General features: G+C 36.5%; 1 protein-coding gene across 1 annotated transcript in view; it reads right to left on the bottom strand.

The window, feature by feature from the left end:
- Window positions 1–19,073, bottom strand: part of DIP2C (disco interacting protein 2 homolog C) — a 601,650-nt gene that overhangs the window by 202,583 nt on the left and 379,994 nt on the right. Inside the window, exons 6-8 of the mRNA XM_044678953.1 lie at window positions 9,699–9,833; window positions 5,602–5,721; window positions 3,532–3,729 (exon numbers count right to left, since the gene is read on the bottom strand). Coding sequence (XP_044534888.1) covers window positions 3,532–3,729; window positions 5,602–5,721; window positions 9,699–9,833 — 453 coding nt within the window. The remainder of the gene's footprint in view (window positions 1–3,531; window positions 3,730–5,601; window positions 5,722–9,698; window positions 9,834–19,073) is intronic.

Genomic DNA, 19,073 nt, shown 5'->3' with positions numbered 1-19,073 from the left:
AGGAACAAAGTGAGAAGCATCAGGAGAGGCCACGAGGATGACCAAGTTGTGAATCTGGAGCCACACCACACACATGCAGTGATGATGACCAACATGTCCACAGGAAGAGCCAGTTTGGGGGATGACCTAGTAACTTATTCAGCTTTTCTGGGTTAAGACCTAAGTTGGACCTAAATCCAATGACTTATTTTCAGTATAATAAGTTTAATTCAACCACACTTCCTTTATCTCTCCCTCTTGTCTCATTTCCCTCTCCTGCTCCACCTTACTCTGTTTATTCACTTCATTCCCAGGCATATTCTTCTCTACTCATAATCATAACTGACATTTATGGAGCATTTTACATAAATTATCTCATGTGGCCCTCAAGATGATCTTGTGAAGGAAGTGCTATTATTAGCCACATTTTACAGAAGGGGAAACTATGCCTGGAAGAAATTAAAGTGACCATCTGAGGATTATGTCACTAGTAAAAAACTAAGCCTAAATCCAAAGCCAGGTCTTCCTTTATCCACCATCCTTCACTGTTTCTTTGTGCTATATACCATATAAGCATAAGAAAACGGATAAAAAAATTTCCTCTTCTGCCTCAGATATCCCATTAAAACTAATGCTCTCCATTGGCTCCCTTGCCAATTTTTTTTAACTTGGAATCTACACAATTTTTCATCATTCTGTAAGCCCTTAAACATACATCTTTTTACTTCTTCCCATGTTCCTGTTCAGATTCTTGATCCAAGACTTGTTAGGGCTTACAGAATATGGTTTATGGTTTAAGGATAAATACTTTATTTAGTTCGTGGCATACTACAGGAAGCCAAATATTAATGACAAAGAACAAAATCAATGTTTCAAGCACACTGCTCTGGAATTGAAGCCAGGCTGAACCCAATCCCATGACACTTTGCCACAAGGTTAGTTCACTCAAAAGCAATGTGTCTCCAGGTCACTTTTCAGTGTGGCCTGGTATAGTCAATTTTGGCCCACCCAACAAGTACTCTTCTTAACTTCAAATCAGCTATATTTTTGGTGGAAGCCTTTCAAGAGAGAAAAAGTATTTAATTCTCAACTGTTCACAGAAAAACTGTTGAAATTCACAAAAAAACTTTTCAGAGACATTCCAGTTACAAAATATTTTAAACTGTCTTCATTCATAAAACTGAAGCATATATGAAATGAATTTTCTCCCATTCATTTCTCATATATGTATAGGACTAATTTCTCAAGGGCTTAGTATAAAAGGAGATACTTATTACCAGGTATGTGTCAGGTGACAAGTAGAGCTTGTCTGAGCCTTGAGACCATTGTATTGTCTCTGTTTTCACGTTAAAAGAGGTCAGGAGGCACTTAGAGTAGAGTCATACTGATCTCCAGTAGGAGTTGTTAATTATACATCAGGCAAAAAACTCTTGCCTTATTAGAATTTCTAATCTGCAATTAGCATGAAATCAATGACCTGCTGACATTTCTATTAAATGATATCAGTAGGAATTTCCCATACCTGACTCTGAGATCATTACTTTATTCATAAACAATCAGAGATGTAGTTTCTTACTTACTATAAAACTGATGTATACCTGACTACTTTTAAAAAATAGTTGCACAGATTTTTTCCATAAGAAACTCCTTTAAAAAATGACTATCGCAAGTCAAAAGCAATTCCTAATTTTTTTTTAAAACAGCCCTTCTGAATGGGCACAGGAAAGTCATGGGTTAACTTTTAAGAATTCAATATTCATTCATTTCTTCAATAAGTATTAATGAATGCATACTTTGTCAAAAATACTACCTTTTATGGAAGAATCAAACATGGATAAGGCAATTATTATCCTTAGAGAACTTAAAGGAAAGATGAATTAACCAGGTATATAATTTATTATGATACTAGACAATATGAGAAAAGTTCCCCAAGAAAGTGCTAAGAGAATGTTGTTCATGGTTAATAGCAATAATGTACAATCATCAGCTGTCAATTGATTAACTATTATCAGCAGTACAAGGATCCAGGACAACTCCAAAAGCATATCCATCACTGCAGAAGGAACTGATGCAGTTGGAAGGCAGATAGAAGCATACCATTTTTTGTTTTATTTCCTCCATGAATTTTTTTCTTTAGTGTAAGTGATAGGTATTTTTTCATATGATGAACACAGAAATATTTAATTTATGATAAAAAATATACAACCTACCTCATATTACCTAATATTTTGGGGAGGAGAGGAATGTGGGAGAGGACATGGATCACAAAATGTCAGAAAACAACTATTTAAAATTGTATCATACATGTAAAACCCAGTGGAATTATGCGTCGGCTAAGGGGGGTTTCGGGGGCTTGGGGAAAAGGGAAAGAATGTGAAATATGTAACTATGGGAAAATATTCCAAACAAAAAAATAAATAAATATAAAAAAATAATTTTAAAATAGATTCAAACCATCTAAAAAATAAAATAAAATTGTATCATAAGTAAAAAAATTCTTTAAAAATTTTTAAGTGTTAAGGAGGATCAGAGTCAGCAGAGATCACTTCAGTTAAGTCACTTTGAACCATTTTGGCCCTCAGTTAAGGGGAAATCAAGGACGTCTGCATAGAAGTAGCATTTGAGCTATATCTTGAAGGACAGCTAGAACTTCAACAATAGGATTTGCAGTATTCTACAATGGCATTCTAGGCAGCAAGAAGAGCACAAAAAGAAGTTTAAGGTTAGAGAAGCACTAGTTGTCCCTGTTTTCAGAAACTATGTATGGTAGTTACATGAGAAATAGGTAGAAAGATAGGTTAGAACAAAACTTGAATTTTAGGCTAAGGAGGTAGTGCTGTTTAAAAAATATTTTTTAAAGGTTTTTCAAAAGGAAAGATTTTTCTTGGAAGGGATTGGAAGAGAGAGAGAGTCTGGAGGCAGATGAACTAGTTAAGTACTTATGAGATCATTCAAGCCAGAAACAAGGGAGACCTGAACCAGGAACCAGAACAGTAGCAAAGGAGAGGAAGGGACCACTGCGAGATAGATTAGGAGAGTAGAATTGGCAAGACTTAGTGACGAGCTGGATGTAGTGGGTGAAGGAGAGAGAGATGTGTCAAAGATTCCAAGGCAATCAGTTTGGAAACAGAGTGATGCTATTTAAAACAAACAAACAAACAAACAAAAAAAGATACCAGGACAAGCTGTTTTAGGTGAGTTTCTTTCTAGACATGCTGAATTCAATGTGACAACAAGCTATTAAGACAGAGATGTACACGAAATAGATAGAAATCTATGTTTTGTGTTTAGAAAGAAGGCTAAAATTAAATGATTGAAAGTCCTGAAAGTCTAAATCAATTATCCTCAGAGGGGATGGTTGAGGCCATAAAACTGGGGAAGTTTACCCACAGAAAGAATGTGGAGGTAGAGGACAGCCAGCAACAGAACTTTGGGAGAATATGTATTTCTAAGAAGACAGGAAAAGGAAGGCAAGAGAGAGAAAAAGGTTTACATAGATGGGAGAACCAGTATAAAGGAATATGGTAAAAATTACTTTGTGGAATTACTTACCATAAGTAAGAATGTACAGTGGTTTTCCATTTGTGTCCATAGTGGTTAGGCAAGGGGCCTTTGGTGAAATGGTCCCCCATCGTTGTAATGCTGCTTCTAATGATGGCGGCCAATTTGTTACCACGCCCAACTGTTCTCCACGCATTGCCAACATCTGTGCTCCTTCTGGCTTTGGTTGGTTTGGATCTGGTTGTTGAACTTGTATGTGAATTACAAAATCAGAATTAGTTTCAAATAAAAAAAATTTTTATACCTGTAAAATTTAGTCTTCATTTCAAAGCACCACAGAAATAAGTTAAGGCTCACTATGTGGCAGGGGCCATGTATGTATATTTCTCAGAAAGCAGAATTTTTGGCCAGTGTCACTATTTTCATTGATGAAATGGCTATGCATTTTATTTTATAACAAACATAGGTATATGTAACAGGTCAAAGAATCTTGGGAAAACCAAAACTATAGGCAAAATTTTTGAATATATCTTTTCTAGTCTAAGTACCAAACCTTTATTGTTATATTATTTGAATTTATAATAAAAATAGTCATTCAACAAATGATAAGTGATCTAAGGACATCACCAGACAGTTCTCTATCAGAGTTGCAAATGTGACTAAAAGAAACATGATAAATGTTGGAGGGACTGTGGGAAAAGAGGGACATGGATACGTTATTGGTAAACCTACGAATGGGTATAACTATTCTGGAAATTTGGAAAAACATACAAATAGTTACTAAATATGCATGCCCTTTATCTCAGCTATACCACTGTCTTTGCTAAGCCTATATCTAAAGAGATCAAAGAAGAAAAAAATTGAGTCCAAAAAAGGAGTATTTTAAGTGAAAAAATATTTATAGTAACTCTTTGTGATGAAAAAAAACCTAGAAACTAAGGCAATGTCCACCAGGTGAGGAATGGTTAACTAAGTTGTGGTATATCAGTGTGATGAAAGAAATACTTTTGTGCTATAAAATGAGGAAATGGATGATTTCAAAGACAGGGAAAAGCTTATATGAACTGATGCAGAATGATGTAAACAGAACCAGAAGAACCATTTATACCAGAATATCAATAATATTTAAAAGGAGGAAGGTTACCAATCTAGAGAAATTACTTTAGGTTCTAAAAAGTCTGGTTAGTACTCATTATTTCTAAAGTATATTTCTACCCTTAATCAAGATAATTATTTCCATTTGTGCCCCATATTTTTACACTACTAAAGGAGTGCGGGAAGGAAAAAAAAAGATCATTGCCTTAAGTAAAGCTCTAACATGAACTTAACAATAAAATGCAGTTAGTCCAATTGTCTGGCTTAGGAAGAAGGAGGCAGGAGGCAATTTCTTCTACTTGAAGAATCTTTTATGGCTTATAATTTGTCCAAGAACTGGCTATCCAGAGAACAAGTTTATAATACTTGTCCTCATCATAGCACAACTTACACCTATACCAATAACTAATACCAATGACTGAGTAAACATGTGGCTTTCATCCTTAAGATCAAGTTCATTAATAAGTAGATTTCCTTTTCTGCATTCATCTATCACTTCTGATTGTTATCCTTTTTTTTAAAAAAAGAAAAACCAGAGCATCCAACTCTTATGATGCCAGGCACTTACATTATTACACTGGGACAAGAAAAGGAGAAAAATGGTATCATCGTGTTTCACTCTGGAAATATACACTCACACTTATGCTGAGAAACATTCTTTCCTATGAGTTATGTTGTCCCATAATTCACACCCTCTCTGAAACGCTACAGTGCTCTCAGAGGAGCCCCAGATCAGACGACAGGATCACAATCTATGGAGGGTGATGCACCAAATAATCAATTTGGGATTGCTATCCTGAGTCACCAAGCATCTGGCTCATTGCTCAAGGTGATCATTAGGAACCTTCATTTTATTGGAGCATTTTTTGCTAAAGTCTTATCATTTCAGGGAATGTTCAGTTTACTGTTCTTCCTTTAAAGATAATAGCTCTGGTAGAATCAATATCATTACAGTTTATAGCATTTTAACAACATCCAAAAACAAAAAAAGAAAAAAAAAGCTTTTTCTTTCTTTTTTTTTTTTACCTTCTAACAATTCCTCAAAATCATCTACAAAGAATTCTCGTAACGGAGGTCGTTTGGGCCGTTTGAGGGTATTGACCAGCTGTTGAATCTTTGCCGACACTCGGCTGCTCACAGGTACTCCTGGAGAATAGGGACCATGGGAGAGATGAGATGGCTTCCAGAAAACTCAGGGTTTAAACAAGGAAACTATAGCAATAACTGGCAATGAAACAAAAGCTTGATGCCCTAGATCCGGGGTTGTTTAGAAATTTTAAAAGAAAAAAAAAACACAACAGGTTGACACTACCCTGAACCAAGGTACTGAGAGAATGGCTTTGTGAGACAAGCATATTTAGTTGAACACATTTATATCCAGACAGAAAGAGAATAAAAATGAAGTAGAATGACTCTATTATGTGATGCTATTTCTTTTGCGTGGATTCTAAGGGGGAATATTCTGTGATCAAATTTTAGTTGCTAATGATGACCGTGGCTCAGTTCCCAACCCTTAATATAATTCAGTATGAGAGGCAATGTGATAAGAGCAGAGAGTTAGCCTTGAAGCCTCTGACTCATGGTGGCCACGTCACCTTGGATAAAGTCAGATAACTCTCTAAGACTGTAGGCAGCAAGGAAGGTGTCAGCCTGTACTGGGAGGAGTTCTCTTATCCAGGAGAGTTCTCTCTATCAATGAAATCACAGGCTCAGACACTATTATTTAAACTATATAGTGACAATTTGTTGTCAAAGTTTTGCCAATAGAGAGAATTGTTACCCACTGAAACTAGCACAGGGCATGGCATCGTGAAAGAATCAAATTTTGGTCTTCATACTTATGAGGAAGGCAATTATAGGCAAATCACTTATTCCCTGTGAGCCTCAGTTTCCTCCTCTATAAAATGGGGATGATAATACATATAGCACTTGCATTACTGCATTGTTGTGTAGATTAAACAAAATGGATTTTAAATGTTAAATATCTGTATCAGTGTCAGCTACTACAATGTAATGTTGCCATTCCCATTATAGTTCATACATCATCCTCACAAGGGAGTAGAGCACATTCATTTAACATATACTTTACAAACAATGTTTTGAATGGTAATTGTAAAAGTTTTATTTTTGCTTGTTGGATGACTTGAACTAGTCTGCAATCAGGGGGCAGAAGAGATAAATTGAAGATTGCTTCAAGTATCTTGCATTTTTCAAGAAAAAGAGCACCCAAACTTGTAGAATTCTATTATTATGGTGCCTTAGGCTTGCCTAAGCAAAGATTGGCCAATCTACCATATTCTGCTCATTGGCTTATTAAGTTAACCACAGGAGATTAAAAGTAGTGGTTAATAAAAAGATAGTGGTTGATTTTTTAAAAAGTATAAATCTTTAGCTAAAATGGGGGAAATTGAAGTCAAAATAAGAGGTACTGAGAGTCATACAAATATTCACTTAGTGGTAGAATTTCATTTTTTATTAACTATCAAAGTTTAAAGTCTAACTGAACTCAAATAGACCAGCAGATTCATCCAAAAAGCTAAGTAGAACTAATGCGTTGGCTTTGAAAGAAAATTCTACGACTGTAGAAAAAGATTGGAAACATTATCAATGGGTTAGTGTGCATTCAGTCATCCTATGGATAAATGAGAATTATGGTGCTGAGGTGGAGTTACTTTTTCATAACTATCACAGAAAGAAAACGAATGCTACTAATTTATGAATGCTATTATACAGAACTACCCACAAGTTTTTCAAGAATGTGTTGGCAAAATTAAAGAAAAAAATGTACCATTATTCAAAGAGTTTTTCCTCTGGTAGTTTTCAAATGAATATATAGATACAGGTAGCATCCTTTCAAGATAGGAAGTTTTTATAACCAAGAAATCTCCTAAAATTTCTTTCAAACATAAGGTTTATGTCCCCAAATGATAACAAACTTACATTGGGGGAATTGGGTCAAGTGACTCATGGGTCATCCTACCAGACTCTTCATGAGTAAACCACTGGGAAAATGCACTTTAAAAACCTCTAAGTAATAATAATAACAATCATAATAATGATAGCAATAGAAATAAGCCTTAAAATGAATAATGAAATTAGCAGAGAAATTAAAACAGTTAAACATTTTTTAAAAGACAATAACTATCCAGACTTAGAATTACATACAAGAGACTTTAGTAAAACAGAGTTAAACATTTTTTAAAAGACAATAACTATCCAGACTTAGAATTACATACAAGAGACTTTAGAGACCATTTAGTCCAAAGGCGCTTAACCTTTTAATATGTTGTGGGGCCTGTTGATAATCTGTTGAAACCAATATAATATTTTTGAAAAGCAGAGGAGTGTGGGGGAAGTACAGAGAAATACAAATGAAACCAATTATTATGCAAATGCTTATAAATCCTTTTTTTTAAAGTTCACGACTCATAGGTTAAGAAGGGCTGATCTAGTCATCCCTCTTCTATTATAAAAGAGAAAACTGAAATTCAGAAATGTAAAGTGACTTGCCTAAGAACATACAACTGTTGAAAGAGAGCCAAGATTTGAACTGAGTTTCTCCAAATTCCAAACCAGGGCTATTATTATTATACCATGATTCCTTTTAGCATCTCAGATAACTTCACACATATTAAAACATACATACTCATTAATTACGATCTAATTCCAACCAAACTCACTTACTTATCCTGCTACTAAGATGTTTCTATTCAGCAATGAATTACTGCAATATACTTAACCAATATGGAGTAATACACACACTAAAAACAATGAATTTATGCCAAATTCTTTTCAGTTACAATTTTCTGTTATTTTTGGCATTTTCAGCTCCTGTGGAAAAGCATTTCGTTGGTCATAACAGGGTCTGATGTTTATCCATCCATATGTTTAATCATAAACAATTCATCTATGCCATGTAATAAGTTCTCTGATTAGAAAGAAAAGTCCAATGCAGTGGTTCCTTCCCTTACTCTCTGATATTACTGTTAGCAAAGTTAAAATGGATGCCTTTGGTACCCACATTTAGTGAAATTACAATTTCAATCCTGTCACTTGCAAAAAAAATGCACCCTAAGTGGTCCCAAACTTGATAAATTTCCAATCGCTTTCTCCAAATACTTAATTAGCTTTCCAATTAGTTTTCCCAAATACTTTATCATTTTATTTTTACAGCACCCCTGGGAGTTACTGTTCTCTATACCTTACCAAGAAGAGAAATAAGAATCAGGTAGTTTATGTAACTTTTGGAAGGGTTACTTTTAAGAGGGGAAAGAAGGACCAAAATGTCTTTGATTTGTTACTACACTACACAGGCCCTGGGTCACTGTGTTGATGAAGTCTATACCTGAAATTTTGTGCAGCATTCATGTAGAAACAAACCTTTGCTCTATCAACTGTGGCTCAAGTGTTAACCTGAAAGGACTAGAGCTTGAGGGAATAGAGGAATAAACTCAAGAATCTGAGTTTTGTGATGCTGAGGACCCAACAGCTCTACACTGGTTACCATTCTCACCAACTGGAAAAGGTCCCATGAGAACATCCCCAGAAAGTAAGATGTGAAAACTCTCCAGTATTTAACTGGTGGTTTATTTTACCACAACTTGGGATGATTTTTGGTACATACTTTTCTCTCTTTCTGAACCCCAAAAAGCTTATTTTTAGGAGCACTTCTTTCCACCCATTTATTTCTCACTTAATTTCACATTGACCTTTCTGACTTTTATCTCAGGTCTTAGCCCACATGTTCTAATCTCTGCATCCATCCTAGTTACACATCTGGGAAAACAGCAATACCTTCGGAGTCTTCTTTCTTCTTTTCATAACCAAACTTCCTCAAATTTCACTTTTCCCCCCCTCTCTAAGAAATTTTATCCCATTGATGAACACTTCTTGGAACTTGTCATTTGCTTTCCATATGCCACCTTCTCTGAGGGGTTCAAAAAGATCCTGCAAACTGGACTGAGGAAACATTTCTAAGTGAAATATGGCCAGAAGAAACGAGGAACAGATGTCTATAGCATACCAATTATAGAAGTGGAAATATGGGCTAATGCAAATCAGAACTCAAAAGAAGGAGGAAAAAAAGAGATAAAGGAGGGTGGTGCAAAAGCTACAAGACATACCATCCCCAGTCTCCATGAGTTCAGCATTTCCATACTTTGGTGCTGTCCGTGATGATGTTGATCCTTGAGGTCTTTCAACTTGTATTGAGTGCTCTGAGGTGTAAGTGGTAACATCAGGAGGTGCGGAATGATTTTCTGCAAAGAAATAATGAATTATTAGGTTTCATTTTTTATATTATCAAGGTTAATGAAGTTATTTGCACCACCGATTAGACCACCTGTCACAGAGAGGAGGCTGCTGTCATTATTTAGCAAAAACAGGAATCTTTTCTTTTGCTTTTGAACAGGTCAGATGAGGATTACTCTGGACCAAGGATGATCCAAAACTTTTCAACATGGAGAGTCAAAAGTATAATGAGATCTTGAAGATAAATAACAAAGACCCAAGCAGACAGGGATAAAGTGAATTATGAACAGGGATAAAGCCTGAACCTCTGTCTTCACTGGTATAGGGAGCTCCTTGTGAGGAAACTCCCCATATCAATGGAAGTTGGCACCTACTCTGCAAATCACAATGTTAAAAGGTTGTCTAGAACAGAGAAGTTAAACACTTTGCACAAGAGAACAAAAGCGATTTGCATCAGACACAGAATGTGAATTCAGGGCTTCCAAACTCCCCAGCTGGATCTTTATCCATTACACCTCTCAGTTTCTCTCCCTCCTCTTCTTACTCACAGTCCATTAAGGAGGGAAGTAAAGGGGGAAGCAGGGGTTAGCACTAGTGATAAAATGAAAAGAGAAGACCATTGGAACATTTTTTAAAAAGCAGATATGAGAATAGAAGGAAGTTCAGAAGGAAGTACAGAGAAGCAGGTCAGTTTTGAAGGAATGCAGAGAATTTATTGTATGCTTTTAAAAACTCAGTGATATGGAAATTCAGTTTCAGAGAGAAGAATTTTTCCTGTTCTGCTGTGTGTTTGGAAAGGTTCCTTTTTGGAGGGTGTTTAAGTTCAAAATTAAAAACAATTTGATGTAAAAACACATACTGACTTCAGTGACAATTATAACGAGACAATGAAAATTATATGTGTGTTTCAGTTGGATGGTAACTTTCCATTATTGTCCTATAAGTAATGCGTTTTGAAATTGCTTTCTAAGGATTTTTTTTTGTCATAATACCAGATAAGATGGACAGAAAATATTGTATTGGGCAACCCAATGTATTATATGTTACAATGAAATGTTTTCCCTGGTGAATTGTTTACCCAAAAAGAAACACAAGAGGTAATACATACTGAGAGGAGAAATGTGCACAGTTAATTGTAGGAATATCCACACTCTTTCTCTCCTGGGAAATGGTTTTTCTTTCAGTACCTTTGGAAACACCCAACTTGGATGCGTTATGATGGTGCAGGAGCAGGGGGCAGGGGGAGAGGATCCTGGATTCTTTAAGCCTGTGCCAGCAGAGAATAAGGTCTGGCTGGGTTTATGAAAAAGCTTTGAGAATGGACCTGGATTTGTACTGGCAGTTGAAGTTCATCCAAATTTGAGGGAGAGGCTATTACCAAGAAGATAGATGGCGACACTGTAGCGAAATGTTTTGGCCAAGGCAGCTCGAGATGTCCACTTACTAAGTGTGTGGAGAGGCTGTAATGAACATGGATAGAGGACCCATAAATCTCTGAAAGCATCATTTTAGAGTAGGAGCCATTTAACCTGAGGTTTGTGAACTTCTCATGAGTGTATATTCACACATGTTATATGTAATGTAAAATTGTATTTACAGATTATATCTATTTATGACTGTATAAAACAATAGGCTTCCTTTGCACATTGTCCTACATACTTTATTTTATTCCTTTAAAAATTTCATTCTGAGCTTTATCTGCTGGCAAGAAAAAAAAAAGGAAGCCTAGTTTTACTAAGAAGGAAATTCCACATTATCATTATATAATGAGTTGGACATAGTCCTGTGCTACTCTAGGTTCCAATTCACACATATTCAATAATCATAACTCCTTCCTTCCAGGGAGGTACATAAATTCTGAGGCTGTTCACAAGTAAGTGAGACAAGGGAAAAACAAGAGCACTTGTTAGATGAGGAGCCAAAGGGGATACTGATATAGAAGAAGCTCCGAGGAATACACAGGAGTTTATTCATTTAAGGAGGAGGAGGAAAAAGGATACAAAACCTGAACATAGAACAAATCAGCAAAAGGGCAGAAAAAGAAAAAAAAAAGAAATGAAGGCATGGAAATTAACTGAAATAGAAGGAACTGCTGGTGGTACAGATCTTTTTGTTTACATTCTGATGTGATGAAAATAGCAAGAACCAATAAACATGTCTTTTTGTATATAAGCAAAAGTGACCATCTATAAAAAGACTTGCCCTAGGTGACAGATATGGAAAGTGGTAGAACCAAAGTACTCAATGCTTATTACAGGAAAACCATCTTTGGTGAGGGAGTGCTGCTTTGCATTGCTTAATAATGATGATCATAATGATAGTCATGATGCTAATGATAATAATAATCACTAGTATTTATATAGTACTTTATCATGTGCTAGGCACTGTGCCAAGTGCTTTACCATTATCTCATATGCTCCTCACAACAATTTTGGGAGGTATTATCATGACCTTCATTTTACAGGGGAGGAAACTGAGACAAAGGTTAAGTGACTTGAGCAAGATCACACAGCTAGTAAATGTTTTAGACTGAATTTGAACTCAGATCTTCCTGATTCCAGGTCCAGATCTCTATCCATTTATGCTTTGATTTTGCAGTATAAATAGATGGACTGTTATAGGTGGTTCTTACTAATTTTATCCAGAAATGCTTTGTTTATTACTGCTTGCCACTGAGAGGCAGTGTTGGGTAGTAGATAGAGAACTGACCTCAAAGAGAGAAAGATCTGGATTCAAGACTTCCTTGGATGTATCCTGGATGAATAACCTTGGGCAAGTAAGTTAACTTCTCAATATTCAAGGCAATTTGTTAAGACTAAATTGCAGAGATGGTGCTACCCCCCCTCCCCAGTTTAGCTGATAGAGTTTTCTCACCTCAGAGTTCTCTGTACTAAGAAAATCGTAAATCCTGTCTCTATTCCTATCCCTTTGCTAGAAGGAATACTATTGGTTGCTGAGACTTCCCATAATTAGAAATGGGGAGAGAATGGGAAAGAAGGGCAAGGGAATTAGGAAGGAAAGTTAATGATGAGGTGATTTTTGAGTGATGAAGCAGATCCTACAGCCCAAGAGGTGCTTTTTCTGCCAGGAACCCAAACAAACAATAGCACAGTTGAGAGGGAGAAATGAAGATGGCAAATGACTTTGAAAGTCCCTCAGGAAAACCTCCAGGACTTAGGATTGTTGTATGTACTGGCTGGAGAACCTTGTTCTAGCTCCTTTAATTCAGTATTTATGATAATCCGGACATTAGGCCGGGCTCAAGAGTCCCTTGTCCCTTTTCTCCAGGGATGTTGATGAATGAATTTCAGGCATAAAAAATATTTCGTAAAGCAAGACTCAGCTGTTTATAAGAATAAACTTTCCAAACATCTGATTCTTATCTATTTATTAATGTATAAACCCATAATATTTTTATTGAGCTGCACTTAGCTAAGCTTGCTTACCTTTGAAAGTGTCAGATTTCAATTTCTTTGCATCTTAGAATTCAGATTTTTCATTTGTTCAGGCTGCTCATCCAATGACTAGAAATTAATGAAGTTTGGTAGTACATGATTTTTAAAAATACTGAAAGTTTAAAATTCACTCAAAAAGAGATAGGGAAAATATTCAGTGGTCATGGAGATTCCAAATAACTCACATAATAGCTATTGAATTCTAAGGTTTTGCTACTAATCACTTGTACAACCTTGGACAGGTCACTTGAAGGATGGAGGCAGTTGGGTTAGATGATCTCTATGGATTCTTTCATTTGTCAGAATGTTTCTATAAACTATTTGCTGAACGAATTGATTCCAATTCGTACTGTGCTGTTACATGATTCAAGTCATCAGCATCTCTTTCCTCCATCCTGTCTCATCTACTACCCTCCTACCCAAGAACTACTCTTACATAGTCCAAACTTCTGTTGCTGTTATGGAAAGAGAAGAGGGAAATGTTCTTGAAGTATTTCACACTCCCTCAGCTAAGATACAGAATGAACTCTTATCTCATGATGTAGAGCAAAAAAAAAAGCTATGATGAGAGATCACCTTGTTCAGTCCTCTAATTTCACAGATAAGGAAACTGAGGTTAAAAAAAAAAAAGGAAGAAAATAAATTTCCCTAGGTCACATAGATATTAAATGCCTTCAGAGCTGGGAGTCAAACCCCTGATTTTCTAGTGAAAAATTTTGTATTTTTTCTTCTATGGTGGACTACCTTGTTCCTCAACCTCTTCTTTATCCATCACACATTAATTTGATTTCTTTAGGCCATATTCAATTCTTCAGTGGACCTGTGACCTCATTAAAATGGAGTCTTCTTGAACAGTGTAGATTGCAGCTCATCCCAAGCGGTTTCTCATCCATGTCCTCCCATTTATTCCCCACAGTTGATAGCTGACATGTTCAATATACCCTGAGGGCCCTTCCTTTAGGCTTTTAAACAATTCATGAATAAGAGTACAAAGCTCTAATTCTATGACTCTCACTCTTGCTAAAGGAAAAATTCAATTTCTTCTTCCACTGTATGTTTCCTTAATGATACATTTTATACCATTTATTGTGTGTAAATTATCATTGGTAATGAGCTGCTTCAATCAGTTTAAACCACCACATGGTACTCTATTGCCCTTTGGGTCATTAGCAATTAGAAAAGGGAAACAGAGAATTGAGAAAGGGGAAAAAATCTGGGTGTGCTCCCTGAATGTTTGAATATCTTTGTGGGTACAAAGAATAAACACGGTGATGCTTGGCTTATTGGGGGGCAAGCAGAAGAGTAAAAATAGTTGGCTTCAGATTTCAGGCATTCTACAAGTGATTCCTCATTGCTCCCATTGTTGACACCTTGGTTAGCAGAAAAATAAGTCAAAGGATGTAGATTCTGCCATTTATTAACAACATCACACCTCGAGCAAATCACTTAAGACTCTCTAGGCTTTGGTTCCTCATCTCTAAAATGAAGAGTGTTGGATAAAATACCTCTAAGTTCTCCAATTCTAAATCCTGTCTTCTACCTGTTGCTTTATCACCCATGCTCCATCTCTTCCATGATGATGAGTTTATTTTCCTACTTGCCACCTTCTCTGTGGCTCAATATTGCATGAGCTAGGAACCCCTGCTTCAGAAGTAAACACAATAGAAGTTAACATTTTAGGAACAAATTTTCAATTTAGTGCCTTCAAAAAAAAGCAGTTGAAATGTGAGTCCACTGCATTTGATTTTATTCAGTCTTAATTGAGTGTTTAGGTTACGCTGTAGCTGAATCATTAGTGATATCCGATAAGCCTCTATGTTTGGCATCAGGCGAGTACCAAAACGTTTCCACCATGGAACTAGGAAAAATAACGATGCTGGTACATCTGGTGATTAAAAAATAGGAACAGGGACAGCTGGGTGACTTCAAAGTGTTTTCCAAATTTATTTGTGTCATCTCCCCTTCCTCTCCCTTTCAATCTTAGTGCATATGCCATCACTGGAAGATCACAAAATTTCGCAGCTGGCTTCCGTTAAGAAGGTCAGAGAAAGCTCTGCCCTATTTACTTCAAATATATCAGGGTTCCACAAATTTTTAAAAACCAAATATATGCAGAAAAGTTTTTGAAAGTTTTTTTTTTCAGGGGGAGAGTTTTAATCAAAGTTTGGTGGTGGTAGTGGTGGTTTTGTTTTTTGATTGATTGGTTAAGGTTAAGGAAAGGCTGAAATTTTAGGGTTGATCAAAGAAGACTTCTCCATCTCAGGTGTGATGCTCTTATGCTATAGCTCTCATCCAGAAGGGAAAGCCCACCAAACAGTTAATAATCAAATCAAGGCTCTTGAGACAGAAGAACACCAGACATGAAAATGGAAGACTTTGGACCTTGTTACCAACTAGCTGTGTGGCCTTGGCCAAGTAACTCACTATTTCTAAGCCTCAGTTTCCCCATCTGTGAAATCAGTATAATCATGCTTGCACTATCTAATTCACCAATCAAATGTGTTAAAAACGCTTTGTAAATTGAAAATAGTTTCACAGATGGGACCAGTTGTTCCATTTTAGGGTACTTATTTTAGGGGGCTATTATGAGAGAGAAAAATGTTAGATTTGGAGTCAGAGGACCTAGTTCCAAATCCTCACTTTTCTACTTACTCCTTATGTGATCTTTTTTGGTTATCTAGGTAGATCTCAGTTTCTTCATCCGTAAAATGAGTTAATTCCTTCTAGCCTTAATCTTGATCTGATGATCTCCTCAAGCCTGAGTACATTCATCAGACAGGACTTTTCTCTTTCTTAGGGCAAGATTTTATTACTTAAGAGGGGGATAGCTTCTGAAATCCACATAGGGGACCTCACCCTTCCAGGGGAAAAATGCAGAATGTTGCCTGAAAATAATTGTATTGTGAAGTCAAACCATAGCATAGGAGAGCTTCCAAGACAAAAAGGCAAGAGAGATCTTTTTCTAAGCCACCCTAATTATTTTTCAGGCTAAGGATGGTGGCCAAATTAATATAAGACAAGAGCTAGATTTGATTTTAGTGCATAGGAGGCAATATACTTATAATCGATTAGCTGCCACTGAATTTAATGAAAAACACCCAAAGAAACCTCTAGCTGATTGACTGGAATTTCTCAACTCTTCCATACAATTAAGGCTGTGCTCCATCATATTGCCTCGTTATTAATTTTGCAGCCATCATTCAGTTAGCTAGGAAGAAGGAGAGTTGGATTAGCCCACCTGAATAAGCTGTCCCTAAGGCAGAGGCCATCAGCAGCATCACCTTTCCTCACAACAAACACAAACACACGCATGTGCACACACACACACACACACACACACACACACACACACACTCCAGTTGAAGGATGTTCATCTAATTGGGGAGGGCAGCATATACCTGGTACCTGGCCCATGTTACTTTCGAAAGAGATAAGGAAAGAAGCTGACACATGTTACTGATTTGCTGAGAGATAGGATGGGATGGAGATCTGTCAAAAATCACTCTGAAATCTCTAGGGATTTCCATTTGGGGCTTCTACACTGCTTCTCCAGTTCTATTCTGGACATATGTGATGTTTGGCCACTTCAGTGTGGAAAGCAATGCAAAAGGGAGGAAAGAATCCAGTTTTAAAATTGTACATATGTGTATAACCACCCCTGCCAAAGTATATAAGAACATAATATTTTCCTTTTAATTTTGCCCTTTACTAGACATAATTGGTTCTATTTTTCAGTGAACACTGCAACTAGAATTCAGCCAAGAGAATTTGTTCTGATCTTGGTTTTGCCATGAGTTCACTGTATGATCTCTCTTTTCTAGTCCCTCAATTCCCTCATTGATAAAAGAATGTTAGGCTAGATAACTTCTAAGCTTTCTCCCAATTTTGATGTTCTATGATACTATATTTTTGATAACTAGATAATGTCAGAAATGATCTGCTTCCTTGTAGATTTGCATATGAATAGACAATAGACCAAAAAGATCTTTGAATATTTCTGTGGCTTTTGAATAAGCTCACTGGACTGAGAGCCTGAAGGGATTTCAGAAATCATCAAATTCAATGCTTTTATTTTAAAGATGAGGAAGTTTCCATCTTAGAGGGTTACTTGGCTTGCCCAAGACTGGAACCATACCAAATAACAGAGACTGTTGTTTGAACCCAAGTCCTGGGTTCTACATTCAATGCTTCTTCCATTATGCCTTCTCTACATTTCCTTAAGCCAATATGTAAGAATACCTGAAAGGATCTCCTAGCAGTTTTTGAGCCCTTGTTTTCTCCAAATATGGTTTGAAGACATTATGCAAAAGAAAAGATACATCTATTGGTAGCTGTTAAAATAGACCTCCTGTACTTCAGACAGTGGCCTTCCAGATTTCCGCAGCCACCCCATTTCTTCTATGAAAGGCTGTAATTAACCATTATCATCAAACCTCTGAAAACTGAAAATTCCACATTATAGCAGCATAGAGTTTCTGAAATCTGTGCTGTTTATGGGACATTTAACAAAATTTCCATCTAAAAAGAACAATCAAATCTGTTCTTATTTAAAAACAAGAAAATTTTCCTTATGCCCAGCTTGCTTTCTCTCTTTTCCTTTGAGGCTGATCCCAATGTGCCCCCCTCCTCCCCTCCCCAAACAAGTACTCTAAAGAAAGGATTCCCTAAACTCATTCATACTAAGATATCAGTGACCAAGTGTGACCAATTTTCTGCATTTTGATGGCTATAATAAACTTCAATAAGGTGCAGTGGAAACTGCTCTGGCTCGAGATTCAGATAACCAAGGGTCAGATCCCACTCTCCGATATATACTATGTTGTTGGTTCTGGAGGGAAGAAAAAAAAAACACTTCTTCAAATCTGAGTTTTATTTATCTTCAAAATGAGGGACATGGAGTAGGTGGCCTTTGAGGTCCTTTCCAGCTCTAGATCTGTGAACCTATGATGAATATCTTATTATTATTTGTCTACTATTAGCAAGCAGAAAGAGACAATGTCCCCCTGCCCTCTAAGATCTTTTTATAGTCCCTGAACTTAGCCAGCCCAATAAGCACTTAGAGGATGTGCCAATACTATACTTTGGTCTGCTTACTCAGGGAGCCGGGAAGGGTGGGAGGGATGGTGAGAAGAAGGGAGAGAATTTCAAACTTGATATTTTTTTAAATGAATGTTAAATGTTCTTACATGTAATTGGTGAAAAATAAAATTTTATTTTAAAAAATGCTATATTTTACATAATCTTCTTTAGGGCATGGAACTACATTCTTCTTTGCTTTGTCAGGATCAAGGCAAACTTCCTTTAGGATAATTAATAAATTTCTTTGGAAACTTGATTCATAGAAGTTTTTCATTCTTACATATCAGGTCAGCATTCAAGTTTACCTTGAAAATGATGATACCTTACTAAAATAGGTTGTTCCCTATGCAGTGGCTCAAGACCATACAATTTTAGAATGATACTATTCCATGCTTCTTTAGATTGTTAGTGGTCCTTTAGATTACACAAGGGAAGAAAGTGACATTTACCCAAATGTTAGTCTCTTTAGATTCAGGTTTATCACTGATCATGCAATATGATCCCAAGATTAGATACAAAACAACATTTGTAGCTAAAGTGGTAGCTTGTAACTGGGTTGGCCTGCTCCTGACATCACTCTGTTCACTTGGGTCATTTTGACTTTGTGGACTTCAGAGTCAAATGGTGTGGCACCCATGTGCACCCTTCAGTTTTATTCCAAATATCCTGCTAGGACCATGCCAGGAAAGAAAACCAGAAGCTGACATTCTACCA

The sequence above is a fragment of the Gracilinanus agilis genome, chromosome 5 (assembly GCF_016433145.1).
Source record: "Gracilinanus agilis isolate LMUSP501 chromosome 5, AgileGrace, whole genome shotgun sequence".
Taxonomy (NCBI): domain Eukaryota; kingdom Metazoa; phylum Chordata; class Mammalia; order Didelphimorphia; family Didelphidae; genus Gracilinanus; species Gracilinanus agilis.
The sequence above is the reverse complement of the archived record's forward strand: the minus strand, read 5'-3'. Positions and strand labels throughout refer to the sequence as shown.